We start from the raw sequence: 25,660 nt of genomic DNA, 5'->3' as shown, positions 1-25,660 counted from the left end.
TACCTTGGTGATTAGTAATACCCACAGCCACGACTCAGGTGAACTAGTAAGCTCTATACCTTGGTGATAGATAATACCCACAACCACGACTCAGGTGAACTAGTAAGCTCTATACCTTGGTGATTGGTAATACCCACAGCCACGACTCAGGTGAACTAGTAAGCTCTATACCTTGGTGATAAGTGATACCCACAGCCACGACTCAGGTGAACTAGTAAGCTCTATACATTGGTGATAGGTAATACCCACAGCCACGACTCAGGTGAACTAGTAAGCTCTATAACTTGGTGATAGGTAATACCCACAGCCACGACTCAGGTGAACTAGTAAGCTCTATACCTTGGTGATTAGTAATACCCACAACCACGACTCAGGTGAACTAGTAAGCTCTATACCTTGGTGATAAGTAATACCCACAACCACGACTCAGGTGAACTAGTAAGCTCTATACCTTGGTGATAGGTAATACCCACAGCCACGACTCGGGTGAACTAGTAAGCTCTATACCTTGGTGATAAGTAATACCCACAACCACGACTCAGGTGAACTAGTAAGCTCTATACCTTGGTGATTAGTAATACCCACAACCACGACTCAGGTGAACTAGTAAGCTCTATACCTTGGTGATAAGTAATACCCACAACCACGACTCAGGTGAACTAGTAAGCTCTATACCTTGGTGATTAGTAATACCCACAGCCACGACTCAGGTGAACTAGTAAGCTCTATAGTTTGGTGATAGGTAATACCCACAGCAACGACTCAGGTGAACTAGTAAGCTCTATACCTTGGTGATAAGTAATACCCACAGTCACGACTCAGGTGAACTAGTAAGCTCTATACCTTGGTGATAAGTGATACCCACAGTCACGACTCAGGTGAACTAGTAAGCTCTATACCTTGGTGATAGGTAATACCCACAGCCACGACTCAGGTGAACCAGTAAGCTCTATAGTTTGGTGATAGGTAATACCCACAACCACGACTCAGGTGAACTAGTAAGCTCTATACCTTGGTTATAAGTAATACCCACAACCACGACTCAGGTGAACTAGTAAGCTCTATACCTTGGTGATTAGTAATACCCACAACCACGACTCAGGTGAACTAGTAAGCTCTATACCTTGGTGATAAGTAATACCCACAGCCACGACTCAGGGTGAACTAGTAAGCATTGCTAAGAAGTAAGAAACAATAACTTGTGACATTGACGGTACAACCAAGGCTTACTTTTATCTTTCGTATTGCTTCTTCTTTCAGGTTCTGAAACATTTCATAGAGGAACTTTCACCTAACATCAACAATGATTAATAACAATTAATGACAATATATTTACCATTCATTGTCTTCCAAAATCGTTTGTTCTTGTGATACTTACAACATACTAAGTATGAGGAAGTGCATTTGTGTATTTATTGTCCTTGCTACGACGCATTGGTGTGTTTTCCTTGGTTCAAATCACATTCCTTATAAAATTAATAAATGTATACTGTATAATCCAAGTACCCATGGTATTTGTGTTGTAACAGCTGCACTAATTCTTCTACAGAATAATCTATAAGCATTCCACATTAGATCATATTAGCATATAGTGTTTCATCGGATTGTCGATATAGCAGGAACTGTCGTCAGCTACTAATATTTTACTAGAAAAATCTAAGGAGCAAATTTTACGATGAAAATAGCACACGGGTATTCTGGTAGCTTTTACGTAATCTGTTGGATTTTTGTCTTAGTTCCACCTACGACAGTACAAAATGCCGTATACTGTAAACGTACATATTTTAGTGGTAATCCTATTTTAACGATTTTTGCGCTGGAAGCATTCCGCTAAATTATGATGGCGTTAATTGTAGTGTATCTTCATGGTTTCTATGGCAATCAGTGTTGGTGCGATACTTCATCAATCCGCTAATCTATTTCAATTTGGTTTTGTGCTAAAATTTTATTACACCTGACAAAAACAAAAGCACCATTTATTTTAAACAATCGACCCAAATCATTAGACATCCATTACGGACCAAATCCAAGATGGCGACGTGCATTTCGGTTTATTGCATAAGTCGGTTAATTGGGTAAAAAGCCCCCGCTAATAGGAACCCAATTAAGCGGAATACGTCAAATGAAGTACGTTTACAGTATATAAACATTACTGTTGATGTGACACTTAATACAATTTAAGATGTTTAACCCCAATGAAATAAGAGTGTTTTGACAGTCAAACAGATTGGCTAGAGAGGACGTAGGAAGTAGCACAGAGGATACGATACAAGGTGATGGCTTTCTGAAACCGCCGCTGTAGACAAGGTGTGACCAGCGGACATAAAGGTGTTTACAAATGCTTTAAGGCTTGATAATAATCATATGTTTATAAAACTTTACCTGATACATATATACCTCGTGTTTTGATCAATTTGAAAATGAACTAAAATAGTGCACGTTGAGAAATCTAAATACATATACATTTGTATAAGTAGAAATATATTACAGCAAAAGATGTTTTCATGTTCCTATACTTAATTGTTTGATATTTGACTTCAGATTGATTTGTAGTTTACACCGTTCCAGTATATGTACAGTCAGTAAAATAAAACGTAAATCGGCCAACAGAGACAAAAAGTCGTACAAAGGAGTTCAATTACAAGAAATTTAAAAAGAAAACTTAGACAACATGTGGTAAAACTCATAAAAATGAACAGAGAACTCCATACATGTTATGATTTATCTCCACATGGATCACACGCAAAAACAATCTGAACATGAATACAATATGAAAAGTACATATATTTTTTATATTGCATATAAATTACTTTTAAATGACAATGGCACTACAAGTATACTACTTATTATATAAACACTCTGTAATAGACTTACAGCAGGTTAGTGATGGTAGGGAACATCAAATGCTGATGACGTAACAATACTAAGTTAGTGTTTCCTATAAAATTTGGATAAGACTTTCGCATTTGTATTTGTTTTAATGAGTTGTGTAAAAATAAAAACGAGGGCTGACAATGAGACATTAATTGTGTATTTAAGACATGAATGACCATACGTTGTTCCAACAACCTTACATACAAGTAAGTGTACACGTGTTGTTAAGTTCCACACTAGACAATGTTATGATGGACATCTCCGGCTGTAAAAGTGTACAGCCATTATCTGCTGACCATTACTGTACTCACTTTTGAGGCGTAGACTGCCCTTCAACTTCTCTTTGATGGCTTTCCATTTCCCACTGATGATACTGTCCTCTCTTCTCCCAGGAACATCTAACAAGCCGTCTGGGGAACAAAACAATACAAAAGTAATATACCAAGTATGTATGTGTTGGGTATTGGAGTGAGGTGGATACTGCTGCTAATCTCGTGTACAAAAGACATATGATATCACAAATTATGGGTTAGAAACTGCCATCATACAGCTCATCCGTCCTTCTAGGACTCGTCAGTGATGTTAGGGACACCATACACCTGTTTCGTCCTTCTAGGATTCGTCAGTGATGTTAGGGACACAATACAGCTGTTCGTTATTCTAGGACTAGTCAGTGATGTTAGGGATATCATACAACTGTTTCGTCCTTCTAGGACTTGACATTGATGTTAAAGAGACCGTACAGCTGTTTCGTCCTTCTAGGACTCGTCAGTGATGTTAGGGATATCATACAACTGTTCGTCCTTCTAGGACTAGCCAGTGATAGTAGGGATATCATACAACTGTTTCGTCCTTCTAGGACTTGACATTGATGTTAAAGACACCGTACAGCTGTTTCGTCCTTCTAGGACTCGTCAGTGATGTTAGGGATATCATACAACTGTTTAATCATTCTAGGACTCTTCAGGGATGTCACGGACACCATATAGCTGTACTTATACCAAGAACGCAACTGTGGAAACTTAAATATGTCGAAATAAATGTCCAATTCTAGATGTGAAGGAACATTTGCAAACAAAATATTTTTTTTAGAAAAGCAACGTCTACGTTATATTATTTCACAAAAATACCAAGAATTATCTTGGATCACAAGGATTAGAGAGGTATAGGCGCCATTTCTATACAATTTACATAAACCTGAAGTTTGTACACTACGGATGGGTTAACTTTTCTGTACATTGAATACTAAGACTAACATGTATACAGTGGTGTGGAACTTGTGCTTGTGTTATGTCCGACGGCGGCTATGTTAATCTGTCATTACAAAAGCCTGATTTATGTAAATAGCTACAGACAGAACAAAATGGCCGCCATTAGCTAGATTACATTTTTCCTGTAGTCATTACAAAGGTCAATTTCCATCAACTTCATTCATTGTAAAGGCATGCTGCACTCTACTGAATATTTATACATCAATACATGTTAGTATGTAGTACCGCTATTTATATATAGCCGTAAATCACAACATGTTGGTATGTAGTACCGCTAAATATAGCCGTATATCAGTACATGTTGGTATTTAGTACAGCTATATATAGCCGGTTATCAGTACATGTTGGTATGTAGTATAGCTATATATAGCCGTATACCACAACATGTTGGTATGTAGTACAGCTAAATATAGCCGTACAGCTATATATAGCCGTATACCACAACATGTTGGTATGCAGTACAGCTATATATAGCCGTATATTAGTACATGTTGGTATGTAGCACAACTATATATAGCCGTATGTCACTACATGTTGGTATGCAGTACAGCTATATATAGCCGTATATCAGTACATGCACAGCTATATATATATAGCCGTATGTCACTACATGTTGGTATGTAGCACAGCTATATATAGCCGTATATCAGTACATGTTTGTATTTAGTTCATCTATATACAGCCGTATATCAGTCCATGTTTGTATTTAGTACAGCTATATATAGCCGGTTATCAGTACAAGTTGGTATGTAGTACCGCTATATACAGCCGTATATCACAACATGTTGGTATGTAGTACAGCTATATACAGCCGTATATCACAACATGTTGGTATTTACTTCATCTATATATAGCCGTATATCAGTATATGTTGGTCTGTAACATAACCATACTTCGGCCGTATATCAGTATATGTTGGTCTGTAACATAGCCATACTCCGGCCGTATATTAGTAAATGTTGGTCTGTAACATAGCCATACTCCGGCCGTATATCAGTATATGTTGGTCTGTAACATAGCCATACTCCGGCCGTATATTAGTAAATGTTGGTCTGTAACATAGCCATACTCCGGCCGTAAATATCAGTATATGTTGGTCTACAGTACAGCTATACTCCGGCCGTATATCAGCATATGTTGGTTTAAGTACAGCTATACTCCGGTCGTTTATCAGTATATGTTGGTCTACAGTACAGCTACACTCCGGCCGTATATCAGTATATGTTGGTCTACAGTACAGCTATACTCCGGCCGTATATCAGCATATGTTGGTTTAAGTACAGCTATACTCCGGTCGTTTATCAGTATATGTTGGTCTATAAAACAGCTAGACTCAGGCCGTATATCATTATATGTTGGTCTACAGTACAGCTATACTTCAGCTGTATATCAGCATATGTTGGTTTAAGTACAGCTATACTCCGGCCGTATATCAGTATATGTTAGTCTACAATACAGATATACTCCGGCCGTATATCAGTATATGTTGGTCTACAGTACAGCTATACTTCAGCCGTATATCAGTATATGTTGGTCTACAGTACAGCTATACTCCGGCCGTATATCAGTATATGTTGGTCTACAGTACAGCTATACTTCGGCCGTATATCAGTATATGTTGGTTTAAGTACAGCTATACTCCGGCCGTATATCAGTATATGTTAGTCTACAGTACAGCTATATTCCGGCCGTATATCAGTATATGTTGGTCTACAGTACAGCTATATTCCGGCCGTATATCAGTATATGTTGGTCTACAGTACAGCTATATTCCGACCGTATATCAGTATATATTTGTCTATAGTGTCGCTACACTCCATCCGTATTTGTACATGATCGAATTGTAAAAGGCAACACTGTACACAAGACAACAATATGAACTTGAACTCGATCAAAATTGTCCTTATCCTTAGAAAGAAGTTCAGTTTGAAATAGTATTGTAAATGATGATTATAAACAAAATTAAAGTCTTGTTATATTCTTTGTTAAATAAAAGTTACTATATTTTATTATAACACATTTGATTGGTTAACAAGATTACACAAATAAGCTTACCTGAATTGCTTTTACCTGGCCGATCTTCCGGTGAGAGAGAAGACATTTCTATGAATCCAATATTTGACTGTCGTTGTTCTAAATCTCTGATCTGTTCGTCAAAGTTTTGCATCACACACATCATATCCTCGTCGTCCTCCAAACTGACCTCGTAGGGGTCAGTGACCACATGTTCTTGTCTGTCGTCTTCTGTATCCTCATCATGCCTCCCGACTCCCGTATCTTCAGTATCTGTGTCAGTTTGAGGTAAGTAAGACAATGGGGACTCCATTTGGGTCACTGTCGGCTCATGTGTTGCAGTATTAGCGACAGTACTTAAGTTGTAATTAGAGGTGACATTTTCAGAGGCAGCGCTTTGTTGGGTAGAGAAGCTTAAATCAATATCCGTGGATTTGTTCAGGGGAGAGAACCCTTGTTTGACCTCTGTTCCGTCACTCTGATCAAACCTGTATTCACTGCCTGTATGGTCGTCACTCCGAACACTGCTGGTGTCCGATGCATGGCTAGCTGGCCGGAGAACAAGGACAGCTTGATCATGATTCTCATCACTGTCATTATTGTCTGAAAGGTCAAGGTCACTGAGAGACTCCATGTACTGAGGTTTGAGGTCAACTAACTCCACACTACCACTCACCTCTCGGTTATCTCCCTTGTCTAGACCGACACCAGCAAGGTCATCACTCCTTGCGATGATGTCATCCATAGTGATGTCATATTCGCCATGTACACCTGACGAGTCGTCAGTATCATCAGAACTTATGGTTATTGTGTCCGATTCCGAATCATCTGGAAGGTAAGCAGGGTTAACTGACCCAGTGACCTTTGACCCTTTGGCTCCTGACCAGTTTTCTATTTGTATAGGACCGTAAGTCCAACTGTTACTCTTGGAAATGTCATTTCTCTGTACGTGCGGTAAATAGATTTCAGATTGAAGGGGGAGTTCGTTAGATTCTTGGTGATTGGAGTAAATGCCAGATTGTATTGGGACTCTGAGATGTAAACCTCGACTTCTCTGTGACCCATTGTCCAGACACATGTCACGCAATTTTGTCTGCCTTATATTTGATTGGCCTGAAATAAATACCAAAATATTTCATTATTCAAATGTGTTTATAATGAGCAACCCGAAAAGTCTATTATAATATGACAATATTACAATAAAGTCTTGTGTTGGTATAGAGAGCCTTAACAATAGGATTTCGCTTTGTGGGTAAGAAGCTTAATCAATCGGATAAACTTGCTCGGATCCCTGATTGCAGTCATTCGAGTAGTAACGTTCCTGCAATCATTGTAGTACCTTTTATATTGTCTATATTCAATAGGTATCGTATGATGCAGTCCATACTTACCACTTTGGCTCTGCTTTTGATGGCCGAGTCTTTATGAATTTCACGAATAGCATCATCGAGATCTTACTCAATGTAACGTGATGCATAAAGTCACTGTCTGTCGTGACATACTTTATATGTATACTGGTCTGTCATTTATTTATGCGTAACTGCCTTATGATTATTGACGTGGTAATTTGAAATATTGCATGTAACTGTCAATGCTTAGTATTGAGAGAACGTCTGTAAGTGCTATTACGTTGGTACTGCCTGTTATATATTGCGTGGGTAAAGTCACTGTATATTCATACTGGTAATGTCGTAAGTCATACTGTCCTGTTATAGTTATTGACGTGGTAACTGTCCTGTATAGTTATTGACGTGGTAACTGTCCTGTTATAGTTATTGACGTGGTAACTGTCCTGTTATAGTTATTGACGTGGTAACTGTCCTGTTATAGTTATTGACGTGGTAACTGTCCTGTTATAGTTATTGACGTGGTAACTGTCCTGTTATAGTTATTGACGTGGTAACTGTCCTGTTATAGTTATTGACGTGGTAACTGTCCTGTTATAGTTATTGACGTGGTAACTGTCCTGTTATAGTTATTGACGTGGTAACTGTCCTGTTATAGTTATTGACGTGGTAACTGTCCTGTTATAGTTATTGACGTGGTAACTGTCCTGTTATAGTTATTGACGTGGTAACTGTCCTGTTATAGTTATTGACGTGGTAACTGTCCTGTTATAGTTATTGACGTGGTAACTGTCCTGTTATAGTTATTGACGTGGTAACTGTCCTGTTATAGTTATTGACGTGGTAACTGTCCTGTTATAGTTATTGACGTGGTAACTGTCCTGTTATAGTTATTGACGTGGTAACTGTCCTGTTATAGTTATTGACATGGTAACTGTCCTGTTATAGTTATTGACGTGGTAACTGTCCTGTTATAGTTATTGACATGGTAACTGTCCTGTTATAGTTATTGACGTGGTAACTGTCCTGTTATAGTTATTGACATGGTAACTGTCCTGTTATAGTTATTGACGTGGTAACTGTCCTGTTATAGTTATTGACATGGTAACTGTCCTGTTATAGTTATTGACGTGGTAACTGTCCTGTTATAGTTATTGACGTGGTAACTGTCCTGTTATAGTTATTGACATGGTAACTGTCCTGTTATAGTTATTGACGTGGTAACTGTCCTGTTATAGTTATTGACATGGTAACTGTCCTGTTATAGTTATTGACGTGGTAACTGTCCTGTTATAGTTATTGACAGTGGTAACTGTCCTGTTATAGTTATTGACATGGTAACTGTCCTGTTATAGTTATTGACGTGGTAACTGTCCTGTTATAGTTATTGACATGGTAACTGTCCTGTTATAGTTATTGACGTGGTAACTGTCCTGTTATAGTTATTGACGTGGTAACTGTCCTGTTAACTGTCCTGTTATAGTTATTGACGTGGTAACTGTCCTGTTATAGTTATTGACAGTGGTAACTGTCCTGTTATAGTTATTGACGTGGTAACTGTCCTGTTATAGTTATTGACATGGTAACTGTCCTGTTATAGTTATTGACGTGGTAACTGTCCTGTTATAGTTATTGACATGGTAACTGTCCTGTTATAGTTATTGACATGGTAACTGTCCTGTTATAGTTATTGACATGGTAACTGTCCTGTTATAGTTATTGACATGGTAACTGTCCTGTAATAGTTATTGACATGGTAACTGTCCTGTTATAGTTATTGACATGGTAACTGTCCTGTTATAGTTATTGACGTGGTAACTGTCCTGTTATAGTTATTGACGTGGTAACTGTCCTGTTATAGTTATTGACGTGGTAACTGTCCTGTTATAGTTATTGACATGGTAACTGTCCTGTTATAGTTATTGACATGGTAACTGTCCTGTTATAGTTATTGACGTGGTAACTGTCCTGTTATAGTTATTGACATGGTAACTGTCCTGTTATAGTTATTGACTTGGTAACTGTCCTGTTATAGTTATTGACATGGTAACTGTCCTGTTATAGTTATTGACGTGGTAACTGTCCTGTTATAGTTATTGACAGTGGTAACTGTCCTGTTATAGTTATTGACGTGGTAACTGTCCTGTTATAGTTATTGACATGGTAACTGTCCTGTTATAGTTATTGACGTGGTAACTGTCCTGTTATAGTTATTGACGTGGTAACTGTCCTGTTATAGTTATTGACATGGTAACTGTCCTGTTATAGTTATTGACGTGGTAACTGTCCTGTTATAGTTATTGACGTGGTAACTGTCCTGTTATAGTTATTGACGTGGTAACTGTCCTGTTATAGTTATTGACAGTGGTAACTGTCCTGTTATAGTTATTGACGTGGTAACTGTCCTGTTATAGTTATTGACGTGGTAACTGTCCTGTTATAGTTATTGACGTGGTAACTGTCCTGTTATAGTTATTGACGTGGTAACTGTCCTGTTATAGTTATTGACGTGGTAACTGTCCTGTTATAGTTATTGACAGTGGTAACTGTCCTGTTATAGTTATTGACGTGGTAACTGTCCTGTTATAGTTATTGACGTGGTAACTGTCCTGTTATAGTTATTGACGTGGTAACTGTCCTGTTATAGTTATTGACGTGGTAACTGTCCTGTTATAGTTATTGACGTGGTAACTGTCCTGTTATAGTTATTGACGTGGTAACTGTCCTGTTATAGTTATTGACATGGTAACTGTCCTGTTATAGTTATTGACGTGGTAACTGTCCTGTTATAGTTATTGACGTGGTAACTGTCCTGTTATAGTTATTGACAGTGGTAACTGTCCTGTTATAGTTATTGACAGTGGTAACTGTCCTGTTATAGTTATTGACAGTGGTAACTGTCCTGTTATAGTTATTGACGTGGTAACTGTCCTGTTATAGTTATTGACATGGTAACTGTCCTGTTATAGTTATTGACGTGGTAACTGTCCTGTTATAGTTATTGACGTGGTAACTGTCCTGTTATAGTTATTGACGTGGTAACTGTCCTGTTATAGTTATTGACGTGGTAACTGTCCTGTTATAGTTATTGACGTGGTAACTGTCCTGTTATAGTTATTGACATGGTAACTGTCCTGTTATAGTTATTGACGTGGTAACTGTCCTGTTATAGTTATTGACGTGGTAACTGTCCTGTTATAGTTATTGACGTGGTAACTGTCCTGTTATAGTTATTGACATGGTAACTGTCTCCTGTTATAGTTATTGACGTGGTAACTGTCCTGTTATAGTTATTGACGTGGTAACTGTCCTGTTATAATTATTGACATGGTAACTGTCCTGATATAGTTATTGACGTGGTAACTGTCCTGTAATAGTTATTGACGTGGTAACTGTCCTGTTATAGTTATTGACGTGGTAACTGTCCTGTTATAGTTATTGACATGGTAACTGTCCTGTTATAGTTATTGACATGGTAACTGTCCTGTTATAGTTATTGACATGGTAACTGTCCTGTTATAGTTATTGACGTGGTAACTGTCCTGTTATAGTTATTGACGTGGTAACTGTCCTGTTATAGTTATTGACATGGTAACTGTCCTGTTATAATTATTGACGTGGTAACTGTCCTGTTATAGTTATTGACGTGGTAACTGTCCTGTTATAGTTATTGACGTGGTAACTGTCCTGTTATAATTATTGACATGGTAACTGTCCTGTTATAGTTATTGACGTGGTAACTGTCCTGTTATAGTTATTGACGTGGTAACTGTCCTGTTATAGTTATTGACGTGGTAACTGTCCTGTTATAGTTATTGACGTGGTAACTGTCCTGTTATAGTTATTGACATGGTAACTGTCCTGCTATAGTTATTGACATGGTAACTGTCCTGTTATAGTTATTGACATGGTAACTGTCCTGTTATAGTTATTGACGTGGTAACTGTCCTGTTATAGTTATTGACATGGTAACTGTCCTGATATAGTTATTGACGTGGTAACTGTCCTGTTATAGTTATTGACATGGTAACTGTCCTGTTATAGTTATTGACATGGTAACTGTCCTGTTATAGTTATTGACGTGGTAACTGTCCTGTTATAGTTATTGACGTGGTAACTGTCCTGTTATAGTTATTGACATGGTAACTGTCCTGTTATAGTTATTGACGTGGTAACTGTCCTGTTATAGTCATTGACGTGGTAACTGTCCTGTTATAGTTATTGACATGGTAACTGTCCTGTTATAGTTATTGACGTGGTAACTGTCCTGTTATAGTTATTGACATGGTAACTGTCCTGTTATAGTTATTGACGTGGTAACTGATCTTTTCTAGTGGTTTGCATGGTAACTGATCGTTCTTAGTGGTTGGCATGGCAACTGATTTTTTATAGAGATTGACATGGCAACTGATCTTTCCTAATCGTTGACATGGTAACTGACCTGTTCTAGTGATTGACATGGTAACTGACCTATTCTAGTGATTGACATGGTAACTGACCTGTTCTATTGATTGGCATGGTTACTGACCTGTTCTAGTGATTGACATGGTAACTGACCTGTTCTAGTGATTGACATGGTTACTGACCTGTTCTATTGATTGACATGGTAACTGACCTGTTCTAGTGGTTGACATGGTAACTGACCTGTTCTAGTGATTGGCATGGTAACTGACCTATTCTAGTGATTGACATGGTAACTGACCTGTTCTATTGATTGACATGGTAACTGACTGTCTAGTGGTTGACATGGTTACTGACCTGTTCTAGTGGCTGACATGGTTACTGACCTGTTCTATTGATTGGCATGGTAACTGACCTGTTCTATTGATTGACATGGTAACTGACCTATTCTAGTGATTGGCATGGTTACTGACCTATTCTAGTGATTGACATGGTAACTGACTGTCTAGTGATTGACATGGTAACTGACTGTCTAGTGATTGACATGGTAACTGACTGTCTAGTGATTGACATGGTAACTGACCTGTTATATTGGATGACATGGTGTTAGTTTGACTGTTCCACGAATATTCCGCATAGAGTTCCTTGTAAGCTGGGTAGCGCCCCATGTCCTAGGGAGACAAAAACACCAATAACTTCAAAGTAGTTATTTGAGGTAAAATAAAGAAAAAGTTAAAACGTATGTATACATTGATTGGTTCATTGTTACACAGCACGCTTACCCGAAGTGTGAGAATGAGATGAGTCTCACTCCTTAACACGTCAACGGCATTGAGGTGTGATATATTGCTGAATGAAATCCCGTTCACTTCGAGGATTTGATCACCGACTCTAACTCCATGTCTCTCTGCAATGCTGCCCTTGTCCACTCTGTATGTCAACAAAGACAGAAAACGATACAGAAAACAGAGGACCTTGATCACAACAAGCAAGTCATTAAAATTTAGAAATATAACATTACATAATAAACTTCCATATTTCAAAAAAAAAAAAAAAAAAACAACAGATTACAGATATTTTTAAAGCATGATATGACCTATACTATATTATGTAAAATATGTTTTTTTATTTCACAGTATATGTACAAAAAATCGCTATTAACCTACTTTGAGATATATATCCCAATGCCGTACTCCATGCCACCGCGGATGTTGAAGCCGAGTTCTTTGTGCCTGTCGGAGAGAGACAACGTGAGTCTCCTCTCAGGGAAGTCCGCGTCAAGTCCCCGGATGTACCCACTTCCACCTCCGTCCTCGTATTCTCCCTCCATGAGCAGTCGAGTGTGACTGTTATACCTGTGTAATCAGACCAAACACGCTAAATCTTCATATTCTGTGTCAGTAGATAATACCTCATTATATCCGTAACGTCGTTATATAGATACCAAGTCGTTATAATGAAACACTGAGTCATTATATAACGAGCAGTTATTTCGTTATAACCAGTTACATTTGATTATCTGTTTGTCCTCAATGGGCCACCCTAGCATTAAGCTGTAAGGGGTCATACGCAATTAATATTTTGATATTTTAATAAATGACTAGAATGTATCTTGTACGATATTCCAAGACTCCGAGTATATCACTATTCACCTACATGATTAATATAAACACGAGGAGAAACGTTTTAAAATAGTTTAGCCTTCATCACACATGTGGTCAATTTTATGAATACCAATTACGCTTTAATATCTTAACCCCAAAAAAGTTTGGTATGTAACGCAAGACCAAGGAAAACAATGGGGCATATATACCAGGTCACTTTTTCTCTGGACAGTCGCCATTCCGGAAGCTGGCCAGTTCGTTCTACAAGCAGTTTCAGTTTATTACTTCCAGTCAGCACCTTGACCGCTCCGCTACTAGTTACCTCTTCAACACTTATATTGTTGACCTCCAGGAGTTTATCGCCAAGTTCAAGTCCGGCCAAATCTGTACGATAGTCACATGATTAGTTCTAGTCCAGACAAATATGTAAAATAGTCACATGATCAGTTCTAGTCCAGACAAATATGTACAATAGCCACATGATCATTTCTAAACCAGACACATATGTACAATAGTCGCATGATCTGTTCTAGTCCAGACAAATCTGTACAATAGTTACATAATCAGTTTTATCCAGACAAATATGTACAAAAGTCACATGATCTGACCCCCAGTCCATGTTGTGTCCCGCCCTTACCACTGACGTAGACCCACGGTCCCTGCTCCGTCCCGCCCCTGACATTGATGTTGACTACAATGCCTGCTTCGAGCCGCCCCTAACACTGACGTAGACCCCTGAAGGTCCCTGCTTCGTCCCACCCCTCAAGAACACTGAAGTTGACCACAATCCCTGCTTCGTCCCACTCCTAGCACTGACGTAGACGCCGGTTCCTATGGGGCACCGTTTTACTATTAATTCCCATTTGGTGATATCACCTATTCAATCAGTGATATCATTTTTCAAATAAGTGATATCGCCTATTCGAATAGGTGACATCACCCATTCGAATAGGTGATTTCACTTAATGAAACGAATAGGTGATATCACTTATTCGAATAGGTGATATCACCAATTGGAATAGGTGATATCACTTAAAAATATTCTTAAGTGATATCACCTATTCGAATAGGTGATATCACTTATAAAATTCTTAAATGATATCACCTATTCAAATGAGTGATATCACCTATACGAATAGGTGATATCACTTATGAAATTTTATAAGTGATATCACCTATTCGAATGAGTGATATCACCTATTCGTTTCATTAAGTGATATTCGAATTGGTGATATCACCTATTCGAATGAATGATATCACCTATTCGTTTCAATAAGTGATATCACCTATTCGAATGGGTGATATCACTTAATGAAACGAATAGGTGATATCACCAAATGGGAATAAATAGTAAAACGGCGCCCCATAGGTTCCTGCTTCGTTCCACCCCTAACACTGACGTAGACCCCTGGTCCCTGCTCCGTCCCGCCCCTAACACTGATGTTCACCCCAGTGTCTGTTCCGTCCCGTCCCTAACACTGACGTAGACCCCCAAGCCCTGCTCCGTCCCGCCTCGACACTGACGTAGACCCCCGGTCCCATCTCTGCTCCGCCCTTTACAATGATTTAGTGTTTTACCTACCTGCCAGACTGCCCTCCTCTATTTCGCTGACGTAGACCCCCAGTCCGTGTTCTGCCCCGCCCCTCACACTGAAGCCCAGGTTTCTGTCCGGTGAAACTTTCTGTATAGTGACCACCACCACCTCACCGCGCCGCATCGAGTCAAACACGCGCTCTACAAATCAACATCATTACTTGTTAAGATATATTTGATTGGCCATGGAAATTACAAGTCTACTTTTAATTAGATTGTGTGAAAGGCCTACTTGTTGATTCCATTGATACTACTTTAGCTGATTATACATGCCATTCGATAGAGTTACGAATGCACATTAAGAATTTATATAAGTGAGTCGCCATTAAATCAATTTTAAAGGGAAAAAAATGTTCATCGTCCGAAATATCACGGAATTATACAATTGTGAAGTTGTAAAATTCATTCAATGTGCTTTATCTCCATATTGACCGAGGCTCTGGGAATTTCGATATTAAATCGATCTGGAATTGTTATTTTAGTACGTGTAGTCACGGTGGCAGCCTCACTGTCAAAAATATTCTGGACTACAAGGTTTGGTTTGGTTTATTTTGTTTAATGTCCTATTAACATCTAGGATTATTTAGGGACGTGCCAGGTTTTGGAGGTGGAGGAAAGCTGGAGTACCCGGAGAAAAACCACCGGCCTACGGTAAGTGCCTTGCATCTGCCCCAGGTTGGTTTCGAACTCGCAACCCAGAGGTGGAGGGCTAGTGATAAAGTGTCGGACACTTTACTGTAACCACTCGGCCACCGCGACCCCTATAAGATACAACAAGGCTACAACAGTTCAACATATTACTATTAAATCAGACAATTTATCTACTACACGAGAGGCATCGGCAGCTAAGCTAACATTATAGTGAATGTCTGGCTCCTAGATCACTCTGAAATAATTAGCAGGTCATTAAAGCAATTAATGGTCAGTGATCTTTAGAATCAACTCCGTCAAGAACGTTTTCATCGACGATTGTTAAAGTGAAATAGAATTGTAGTATCCACTAGCACCACCTAAAGCCTTTAAAAAGGCAAATCTTGTTTACTAAACAGGTGGGAGATAGGAAATAATTGATTATAGAGTCGTGTTTTGTTTACTGATGGGAGGTAGGAAATCATTGATTATAGAGTCATGTTTTGTTTACTGATAGGAGGTAGGAAATCATTGATTATAGAGTCATGTTTTGTTTACTGATAGGAGGTAGGAAATCAATGATTATAGAGTCGTGTTTTGTTTACTGATAGGAGGTAGGAAATCATTGATTATAGAGTCGTGTTTTGTTTACTGATAGGAGGTAGGAAATCATTGATTATAGAGTCGTGTTTTGTTTACTGACGGGAGGTAGGAAATCAATGATTATAGAGTCGTGTTTTGTTTACTGACGGGAGGTAGGAAATCATTAATATAGAGTCATGTTTTGTTTACTGATGGGAGGTAGGAAATCATTGATTATAGAGTCATGTTTTGTTTACTGATAGAAGGTAGGAAATCATTGATTATAGAGTCATGTTTTGTTTACTGATAGGAGGTAGGAAATCATTGATTATAGAGTCATGTTTTGTTTACTGATAGGAGGTAGGAAATCAATGATTATAGAGTCGTGTTTTGTTTACTGATAGGAGGTAGGAAATCATTGATTATAGAGTCGTGTTTTGTTTACTGATAGGAGGTAGGAAATCATTGATTATAGAGTCGTGTTTTGTTTACTGACGGGAGGTAGGAAATCAATGATTATAGAGTCGTGTTTTGTTTACTGACGGGAGGTAGGAAATCATTGATTATAGAGTCATGTTTTGTTTACTGATGGGAGGTAGGAAATCATTGATTATAGAGTCGTGTTTTGTTTACTGACGGGAGGTAGGAAATCATTGATTATAGAGTCATGTTTTGTTTACTGACAGGGAGGTAGGAAATCATTGATTATAGAGTCATGTTTTGTTTACTGACAGGAGGTAGGAAATCATTGATTATAGAGTCGTGTTTTGTTACTGATGGGAAGTAGGAAATCATTGATTATAGAGTCATGTTTTGTTTACTGACGGGAGGTAGGAAATCATTGATTATAGAGTCCTGTTTTGTTTACTGATAGGAGGTAGGAAATCATTGATTATAGAGTCACGTTTTGTTTACTGACGGGAGGTAGGAAATCATTGATTATAGAGTCATGTTTTGTTTACTGACGGGAGGTAGGAAATCATTGATTATAGAGTCGTGTTTTGTTTACTGACGGGAGGTAGGAAATCATTGATTATAGAGTCATGTTTTGTTTACTGACGGGAGGTAGGAAATCATTGATTATAGAGTCATGTTTTGTTTACTGACGGGAGGTAGGAAATCATTGATTATAGAGTCATGTTTTGTTACTGACGGAGGTAGGAAATCATTGATTATAGAGTCGTGTTTTGTTTACTGACGGGAGGTAGGAAATCATTGATTATAGAGTCATGTTTTGTTTACTGACGGGAGGTAGGAAATCATTGATTATAGAGTCATGTTTTGTTTACTGACGGGAGGTAGGAAATCATTGATTATAGAGTCATGTTTTGTTTACTGACGGGAGGTAGGAAATCATTGATTATAGAGTCATGTTTTGTTTACTGACGGGAGGTAGGAAATCATTGATTATAGAGTCATGTTTTGTTTACTGACGGGAGGTAGGAAATCATTGATTATAGAGTCATGTTTTGTTTACTGACGGGAGGTAGGAAATCATTGATTATAGAGTCATGTTTTGTTTACTGACGGGAGGTAGGAAATCATTGATTATAGAGTCATGTTTTGTTTACTGACGGGAGGTAGGAAATCATTGATTATAGAGTCATGTTTTGTTTACTGACGGGAGGTAGGAAATCATTGATTATAGAGTCATGTTTTGTTTACTGACGGGAGGTAGGAAATCATTGATTATAGAGTCATGTTTTGTTTACTGACGGGAGGTAGGAAATCATTGATTATAGAGTCATGTTTTGTTTACTGACGGGAGGTAGGAAATCATTGATTATAGAGTCATGTTTTGTTACTGACGGGAGGTAGGAAATCATTGATTATAGAGTCATGTTTTGTTACTGATAGGAGGTAGGAAATCATTGATTATAGAGTCATGTTTTGTTTACTGACGGGAGGTAGGAAATCATTGATTATAGAGTCATGTTTTGTTTACTGACGGGAGGTAGGAAATCATTGATTATAGAGTCATGTTTTGTTTACTGACGGGAGGTAGGAAATCATTGATTATAGAGTCATGTTTTGTTTACTGACGGGAGGTAGGAAATCATTGATTATAGAGTCATGTTTTGTTTACTGATGGGAGGTAGGAAATCATTGATTATAGAGTCATGTTTTGTTTACTGACAGGGAGGTAGGAAATCATTGATTATAGAGTCATGTTTTGTTTACTGACGGGAGGTAGGAAATCATTGATTATAGAGTCGTGTTTTGTTTACTGACGGGAGGTAGGAAATCATTGATTATAGAGTCATGTTTTGTTTACTGATAGGAGGTAGGAAATCATTGATTATAGAGTCACGTTTTGTTTACTGACGGGAGGTAGGAAATCATTGATTATAAAGTCATGTTTTGTTTACTGACGGGAGGTAGGAAATCATTGATTATAGAGTCATGTTTTGTTACTGACGGGAGGTAGGAAATCATTGATTATAGAGTCACTGTTTTGTTTACTGACGGGAGGTAGGAAATCATTGATTATAGAGTCATGTTTTGTTTACTGACGGGAGGTAGGAAATCATTGATTATAGAGTCATGTTTTGTTTACTGACGGGAGGTAGGAAATCATTGATTATAGAGTCGTGTTTTGTTTACTGACGGGAGGTAGGAAATCATTGATTATAGAGTCGTGTTTTGTTTACTGACGGGAGGTAGGAAATCATTGATTATAGAGTCATGTTTTGTTACTGACGGGAGGTAGGAAATCATTGATTATAGAGTCATGTTTTGTTTACTGACGGGAGGTAGGAAATCAATGATTATAGAGTCATGTTTTGTTACTGACGGGAGGTAGGAAATCAATGATTATAGAGTCGTGTTTTGTTTACTGACGGGAGGTAGGAAATCATTGATTATAGAGTCGTGTTTTGTTTACTGACGGGAGGTAGGAAATCATTGATTATAGAGTCATGTTTTGTTACTGACGGGAGGTAGGAAATCATTGATTATAGAGTCGTGTTTTGTTTACTGACGGGAGGTAGGAAATCATTGATTATAGAGTCATGTTTTGTTACTGACGGGAGGTAGGAAATCATTGATTATAGAGTCATGTTTTGTTTACTGACGGGAGGTAGGAAATCATTGATTATAGAGTCATGTTTTGTTACTGACGGGAGGTAGGAAATCATTGATTATAGAGTCGTGTTTTGTTTACTGACGGGAGGTAGGAAATCATTGATTATAGAGTCATGTTTTGTTTACTGATGGGAGGTAGGAAATCATTGATTATAGAGTCATGTTTTGTTTACTGACGGGAGGTAGGAAATCATTGATTATAGAGTCATGTTTTGTTTACTGACGGGAGGTAGGAAATCATTGATTATAGAGTCATGTTTTGTTTACTGACGGGAGGTAGGAAATCATTGATTATAGAGTCATGTTTTGTTTACTGACGGGAGGTAGGAAATCATTGATTATAGAGTCATGTTTTGTTTACTGACGGGAGGTAGGAAATCATTGATTATAGAGTCATGTTTTGTTTACTGACGGGAGGTAGGAAATCATTGATTATAGAGTCATGTTTTGTTTACTGATGGGAGGTAGGAAATCATTGATTATAGAGTCATGTTTTGTTTACTGACGGGAGGTAGGAAATCATTGATTATAGAGTCATGTTTTGTTTACTGACGGGAGGTAGGAAATCATTGATTATAGAGTCATGTTTTGTTTACTGACGGGAGGTAGGAAATCATTGATTATAGAGTCATGTTTTGTTTACTGACGGGAGGTAGGAAATCATTGATTATAGAGTCATGTTTTGTTTACTGACGGGAGGTAGGAAATCATTGATTATAGAGTCATGTTTTGTTTACTGACGGGAGATAGGAAATCATTGATTATAGAGTCATGTTTTGTTTACTGACGGGAGGTAGGAAATCATTGATTATAGAGTCATGTTTTGTTTACTGACGGGAGGTAGGAAATCATTGATTATAGAGTCATGTTTTGTTTACTGATAGAAGGTAGGAAATCATTGATTATAGAGTCATGTTTTGTTTACTGACGGGAGGTAGGAAATCATTGATTATAGAGTCGTGCTTTGTTTACTGATAGGAGGTAGGAAATCATTGATTATAGAGTCGCGTTTTGTTTACTGATAGGAGGTAGGAAATCATTGATTATAGAGTCGTGTTTTGTTTACTGATAGGAGGTAGGAAATCATTGATTATAGAGTCGCGTTTTGTTACTGATAGGAGGTAGGAAATCATTGATTATAGAGTCGTGCTTTGTTTACTGATAGGAGGTAGGAAATCATTGATTATAGAGTCGCGTTTTGTTTACTGATAGGAGGTAGGAAATCATTGATTATAGAGTCATGTTTTGTTTACTGATAGGAGGTAGGAAATCATTGATTATAGAGTCGCGTTTTGTTTACTGATAGGAATTAGGAAATCAATGATTATAGAGTCGTGCTTTGTTTACTGATAGGAGGTAGGAAATCATTGATTATAGAGTCGTGTTTTGTTTACTGATAGGAAATCATTGATTATAGAGTCATGTTTTGTTTACTGACGGGAGGTAGGAAATCATTGATTATAGAGTCATGTTTTGTTTACTGACGGGAGGTAGGAAATCATTGATTATAGAGTCATGTTTTGTTTACTGACGGGAGGTAGGAAATCATTGATTATAGAGTCATGTTTTGTTTACTGACGGGAGGTAGGAAATCATTGATTATAGAGTCATGTTTTGTTTACTGACGGGAGGTAGGAAATCATTGATTATAGAGTCATGTTTTGTTTACTGACGGGAGGTAGGAAATCATTGATTATAGAGTCATGTTTTGTTTACTGACGGGAGGTAGGAAATCATTGATTATAGAGTCATGTTTTGTTTACTGACGGGAGGTAGGAAATCATTGATTATAGAGTCATGTTTTGTTACTGACGGGAGGTAGGAAATCATTGATTATAGAGTCATGTTTTGTTTACTGACGGGAGGTAGGAAATCATTGATTATAGAGTCATGTTTTGTTTACTGACGGGAGGTAGGAAATCATTGATTATAGAGTCATGTTTTGTTTACTGACGGGAGGTAGGAAATCATTGATTATAGAGTCATGTTTTGTTTACTGACGGGAGGTAGGAAATCATTGATTATAGAGTCATGTTTTGTTTACTGACGGGAGGTAGGAAATCATTGATTATAGAGTCATGTTTTGTTTACTGACGGGAGGTAGGAAATCATTGATTATAGAGTCATGTTTTGTTTACTGACGGGAGGTAGGAAATCATTGATTATAGAGTCATGTTTTGTTTACTGACGGGAGGTAGGAAATCATTGATTATAGAGTCATGTTTTGTTTACTGACGGGAGGTAGGAAATCATTGATTATAGAGTCATGTTTTGTTTACTGACGGGAGGTAGGAAATCATTGATTATAGAGTCATGTTTTGTTTACTGACGGGAGGTAGGAAATCATTGATTATAGAGTCATGTTTTGTTTACTGACGGGAGGTAGGAAATCATTGATTATAGAGTCATGTTTTGTTTACTGACGGGAGGTAGGAAATCATTGATTATAGAGTCATGTTTTGTTACTGACGGGAGGTAGGAAATCATTGATTATAGAGTCATGTTTTGTTTACTGACGGGAGGTAGGAAATCATTGATTATAGAGTCATGTTTTGTTTACTGACGGGAGGTAGGAAATCATTGATTATAGAGTCATGTTTTGTTTACTGACGGGAGGTAGGAAATCATTGATTATAGAGTCATGTTTTGTTTACTGACGGGAGGTAGGAAATCATTGATTATAGAGTCGTGTTTTGTTTACTGACGGGAGGTAGGAAATCATTGATTATAGAGTCATGTTTTGTTTACTGACGGGAGGTAGGAAATCATTGATTATAGAGTCATGTTTTGTTTACTGACGGGAGGTAGGAAATCATTGATTATAGAGTCATGTTTTGTTTACTGACGGGAGGTAGGAAATCATTGATTATAGAGTCATGTTTTGTTTACTGACGGGAGGTAGGAAATCATTGATTATAGAGTCATGTTTTGTTTACTGACGGGAGGTAGGAAATCATTGATTATAGAGTCATGTTTTGTTTACTGATGGGAGGTAGGAAATCATTGATTATAGAGTCATGTTTTGTTTACTGACGGGAGGTAGGAAATCATTGATTATAGAGTCATGTTTTGTTACTGACGGGAGATAGGAAATCATTGATTATAGAGTCATGTTTTGTTTACTGACGGGAGGTAGGAAATCATTGATTATAGAGTCATGTTTTGTTTACTGATGGGAGATAGGAAATCATTGATTATAGAGTCATGTTTTGTTACTGATGGGAGGTAGGAAATCATTGATTATAGAGTCATGTTTTGTTTACTGACGGAGGTAGAGGAAATCATTGATTATAGAGTCATGTTTTGTTACTGATGGGAGGTAGGAAATCATTGATTATAGAGTCATGTTTTGTTTACTGATGGGAGGTAGGAAATCATTGATTATAGAGTCATGTTTTGTTACTGATGGGAGGTAGGAAATCATTGATTATAGAGTCATGTTTTGTTTACTGACGGGAGGTAGGAAATCATTGATTATAGAGTCATGTTTTGTTTACTGACGGGAGGTAGGAAATCATTGATTATAGAGTCATGTTTTGTTTACTGACGGGAGGTAGGAAATCATTGATTATAGAGTCATGTTTTGTTTACTGACGGGAGGTAGGAAATCATTGATTATAGAGTCATGTTTTGTTTACTGACGGGAGGTAGGAAATCATTGATTATAGAGTCATGTTTTGTTTACTGACGGGAGGTAGGAAATCATTGATTATAGAGTCATGTTTTGTTTACTGACGGGAGGTAGGAAATCATTGATTATAGAGTCATGTTTTGTTTACTGACGGGAGGTAGGAAATCATTGATTATAGAGTCATGTTTTGTTTACTGATGGGAGGTAGGAAATCATTGATTATAGAGTCATGTTTTGTTTACTGACGGGAGGTAGGAAATCATTGATTATAGAGTCATGTTTTGTTTACTGACGGGAGGTAGGAAATCATTGATTATAGAGTCATGTTTTGTTTACTGACGGGAGGTAGGAAATCATTGATTATAGAGTCATGTTTTGTTTACTGACGGGAGGTAGGAAATCATTGATTATAGAGTCATGTTTTGTTTACTGACGGGAGGTAGGAAATCATTGATTATAGAGTCATGTTTTGTTTACTGACGGGAGGTAGGAAATCATTGATTATAGAGTCATGTTTTGTTTACTGACGGGAGGTAGGAAATCATTGATTATAGAGTCATGTTTTGTTTACTGACGGGAGGTAGGAAATCATTGATTATAGAGTCATGTTTTGTTTACTGACGGGAGGTAGGAAATCATTGATTATAGAGTCATGTTTTGTTTACTGACGGGAGGTAGGAAATCATTGATTATAGAGTCATGTTTTGTTTACTGACGGGAGGTAGGAAATCATTGATTATAGAGTCATGTTTTGTTTACTGACGGGAGGTAGGAAATCATTGATTATAGAGTCATGTTTTGTTTACTGACGGGAGGTAGGAAATCATTGATTATAGAGTCATGTTTTGTTTACTGACGGGAGGTAGGAAATCATTGATTATAGAGTCATGTTTTGTTTACTGACGGGAGGTAGGAAATCATTGATTATAGAGTCGTGTTTTGTTTACTGACGGGAGGTAGGAAATCATTGATTATAGAGTCATGTTTTGTTACTGACGGGAGGTAGGAAATCATTGATTATAGAGTCATGTTTTGTTTACTGACGGGAGGTAGGAAATCATTGATTATAGAGTCATGTTTTGTTTACTGACGGGAGGTAGGAAATCATTGATTATAGAGTCATGTTTTGTTTACTGACGGGAGGTAGGAAATCATTGATTATAGAGTCATGTTTTGTTTACTGACGGGAGGTAGGAAATCATTGATTATAGAGTCATGTTTTGTTTACTGACGGGAGGTAGGAAATCATTGATTATAGAGTCATGTTTTGTTTACTGACGGGAGGTAGGAAATCATTGATTATAGAGTCATGTTTTGTTTACTGACGGGAGGTAGGAAATCATTGATTATAGAGTCATGTTTTGTTACTGACGGGAGGTAGGAAATCATTGATTATAGAGTCATGTTTTGTTTACTGATCGGGAGGTAGGAAATCATTGATTATAGAGTCATGTTTTGTTTACTGACGGGAGGTAGGAAATCATTGATTATAGAGTCATGTTTTGTTTACTGATGGGAGGTAGGAAATCATTGATTATAGAGTCATGTTTTGTTTACTGACGGGAGGTAGGAAATCATTGATTATAGAGTCATGTTTTGTTTACTGACGGGAGGTAGGAAATCATTGATTATAGAGTCATGTTTTGTTTACTGACGGGAGGTAGGAAATCATTGATTATAGAGTCATGTTTTGTTTACTGACGGGAGGTAGGAAATCATTGATTATAGAGTCATGTTTTGTTTACTGACGGGAGGTAGGAAATCATTGATTATAGAGTCATGTTTTGTTTACTGACGGGAGGTAGGAAATCATTGATTATAGAGTCATGTTTTGTTTACTGACGGGAGGTAGGAAATCATTGATTATAGAGTCATGTTTTGTTACTGACGGGAGGTAGGAAATCATTGATTATAGAGTCATGTTTTGTTTACTGACGGGAGGTAGGAAATCATTGATTATAGAGTCATGTTTTGTTACTGACGGGAGGTAGGAAATCATTGATTATAGAGTCATGTTTTGTTTACTGACGGGAGGTAGGAAATCATTGATTATAGAGTCATGTTTTGTTTACTGACGGGAGGTAGGAAATCATTGATTATAGAGTCATGTTTTGTTTACTGACGGGAGGTAGGAAATCATTGATTATAGAGTCGTGTTTTGTTACTGACGGGAGGTAGGAAATCATTGATTATAGAGTCATGTTTTGTTTACTGACGGGAGGTAGGAAATCATTGATTATAGAGTCATGTTTTGTTTACTGATGGGAGGTAGGAAATCATTGATTATAGAGTCATGTTTTGTTTACTGACGGGAGGTAGGAAATCATTGATTATAGAGTCATGTTTTGTTTACTGATGGGAGGTAGGAAATCATTGATTATAGAGTCATGTTTTGTTTACTGACGGGAGGTAGGAAATCATTGATTATAGAGTCATGTTTTGTTTACTGACGGGAGGTAGGAAATCATTGATTATAGAGTCATGTTTTGTTTACTGACGGGAGGTAGGAAATCATTGATTATAGAGTCATGTTTTGTTTACTGACGGGAGATAGGAAATCATTGATTATAGAGTCATGTTTTGTTTACTGACTGGGAGGTAGGAAATCATTGATTATAGAGTCATGTTTT

At 37.6% G+C, this 25,660-nt stretch overlaps 1 protein-coding gene across 2 annotated transcripts in view; it reads right to left on the bottom strand.

The window, feature by feature from the left end:
* The window catches only part of LOC117339451, a 46,663-nt gene that overhangs the window by 17,630 nt on the left and 3,373 nt on the right, over window positions 1-25,660 (bottom strand). Inside the window, exons 2-9 of one of the 2 annotated variants that reach the window (XM_033901034.1) lie at window positions 15,092-15,244; window positions 13,719-13,893; window positions 13,072-13,260; window positions 12,688-12,835; window positions 12,489-12,576; window positions 6,201-7,271; window positions 3,186-3,284; window positions 1,231-1,263 (exon numbers count right to left, since the gene is read on the bottom strand). In XM_033901034.1, coding sequence (XP_033756925.1) covers window positions 1,231-1,263; window positions 3,186-3,284; window positions 6,201-7,271; window positions 12,489-12,576; window positions 12,688-12,835; window positions 13,072-13,260; window positions 13,719-13,893; window positions 15,092-15,244 — 1,956 coding nt within the window. The remainder of the gene's footprint in view (window positions 1-1,230; window positions 1,264-3,185; window positions 3,285-6,200; window positions 7,272-12,488; window positions 12,577-12,687; window positions 12,836-13,071; window positions 13,261-13,718; window positions 13,894-15,091; window positions 15,245-25,660) is intronic. The other variant, XM_033901035.1, reaches the window with a different exon arrangement.

This window comes from Pecten maximus, chromosome 12, assembly GCF_902652985.1.
Source record: "Pecten maximus chromosome 12, xPecMax1.1, whole genome shotgun sequence".
Lineage (NCBI taxonomy): Eukaryota > Metazoa > Mollusca > Bivalvia > Pectinida > Pectinidae > Pecten > Pecten maximus.
Note: the sequence above shows the minus strand (reverse complement) of the source record. Positions and strands in the feature narration are given on the sequence as shown.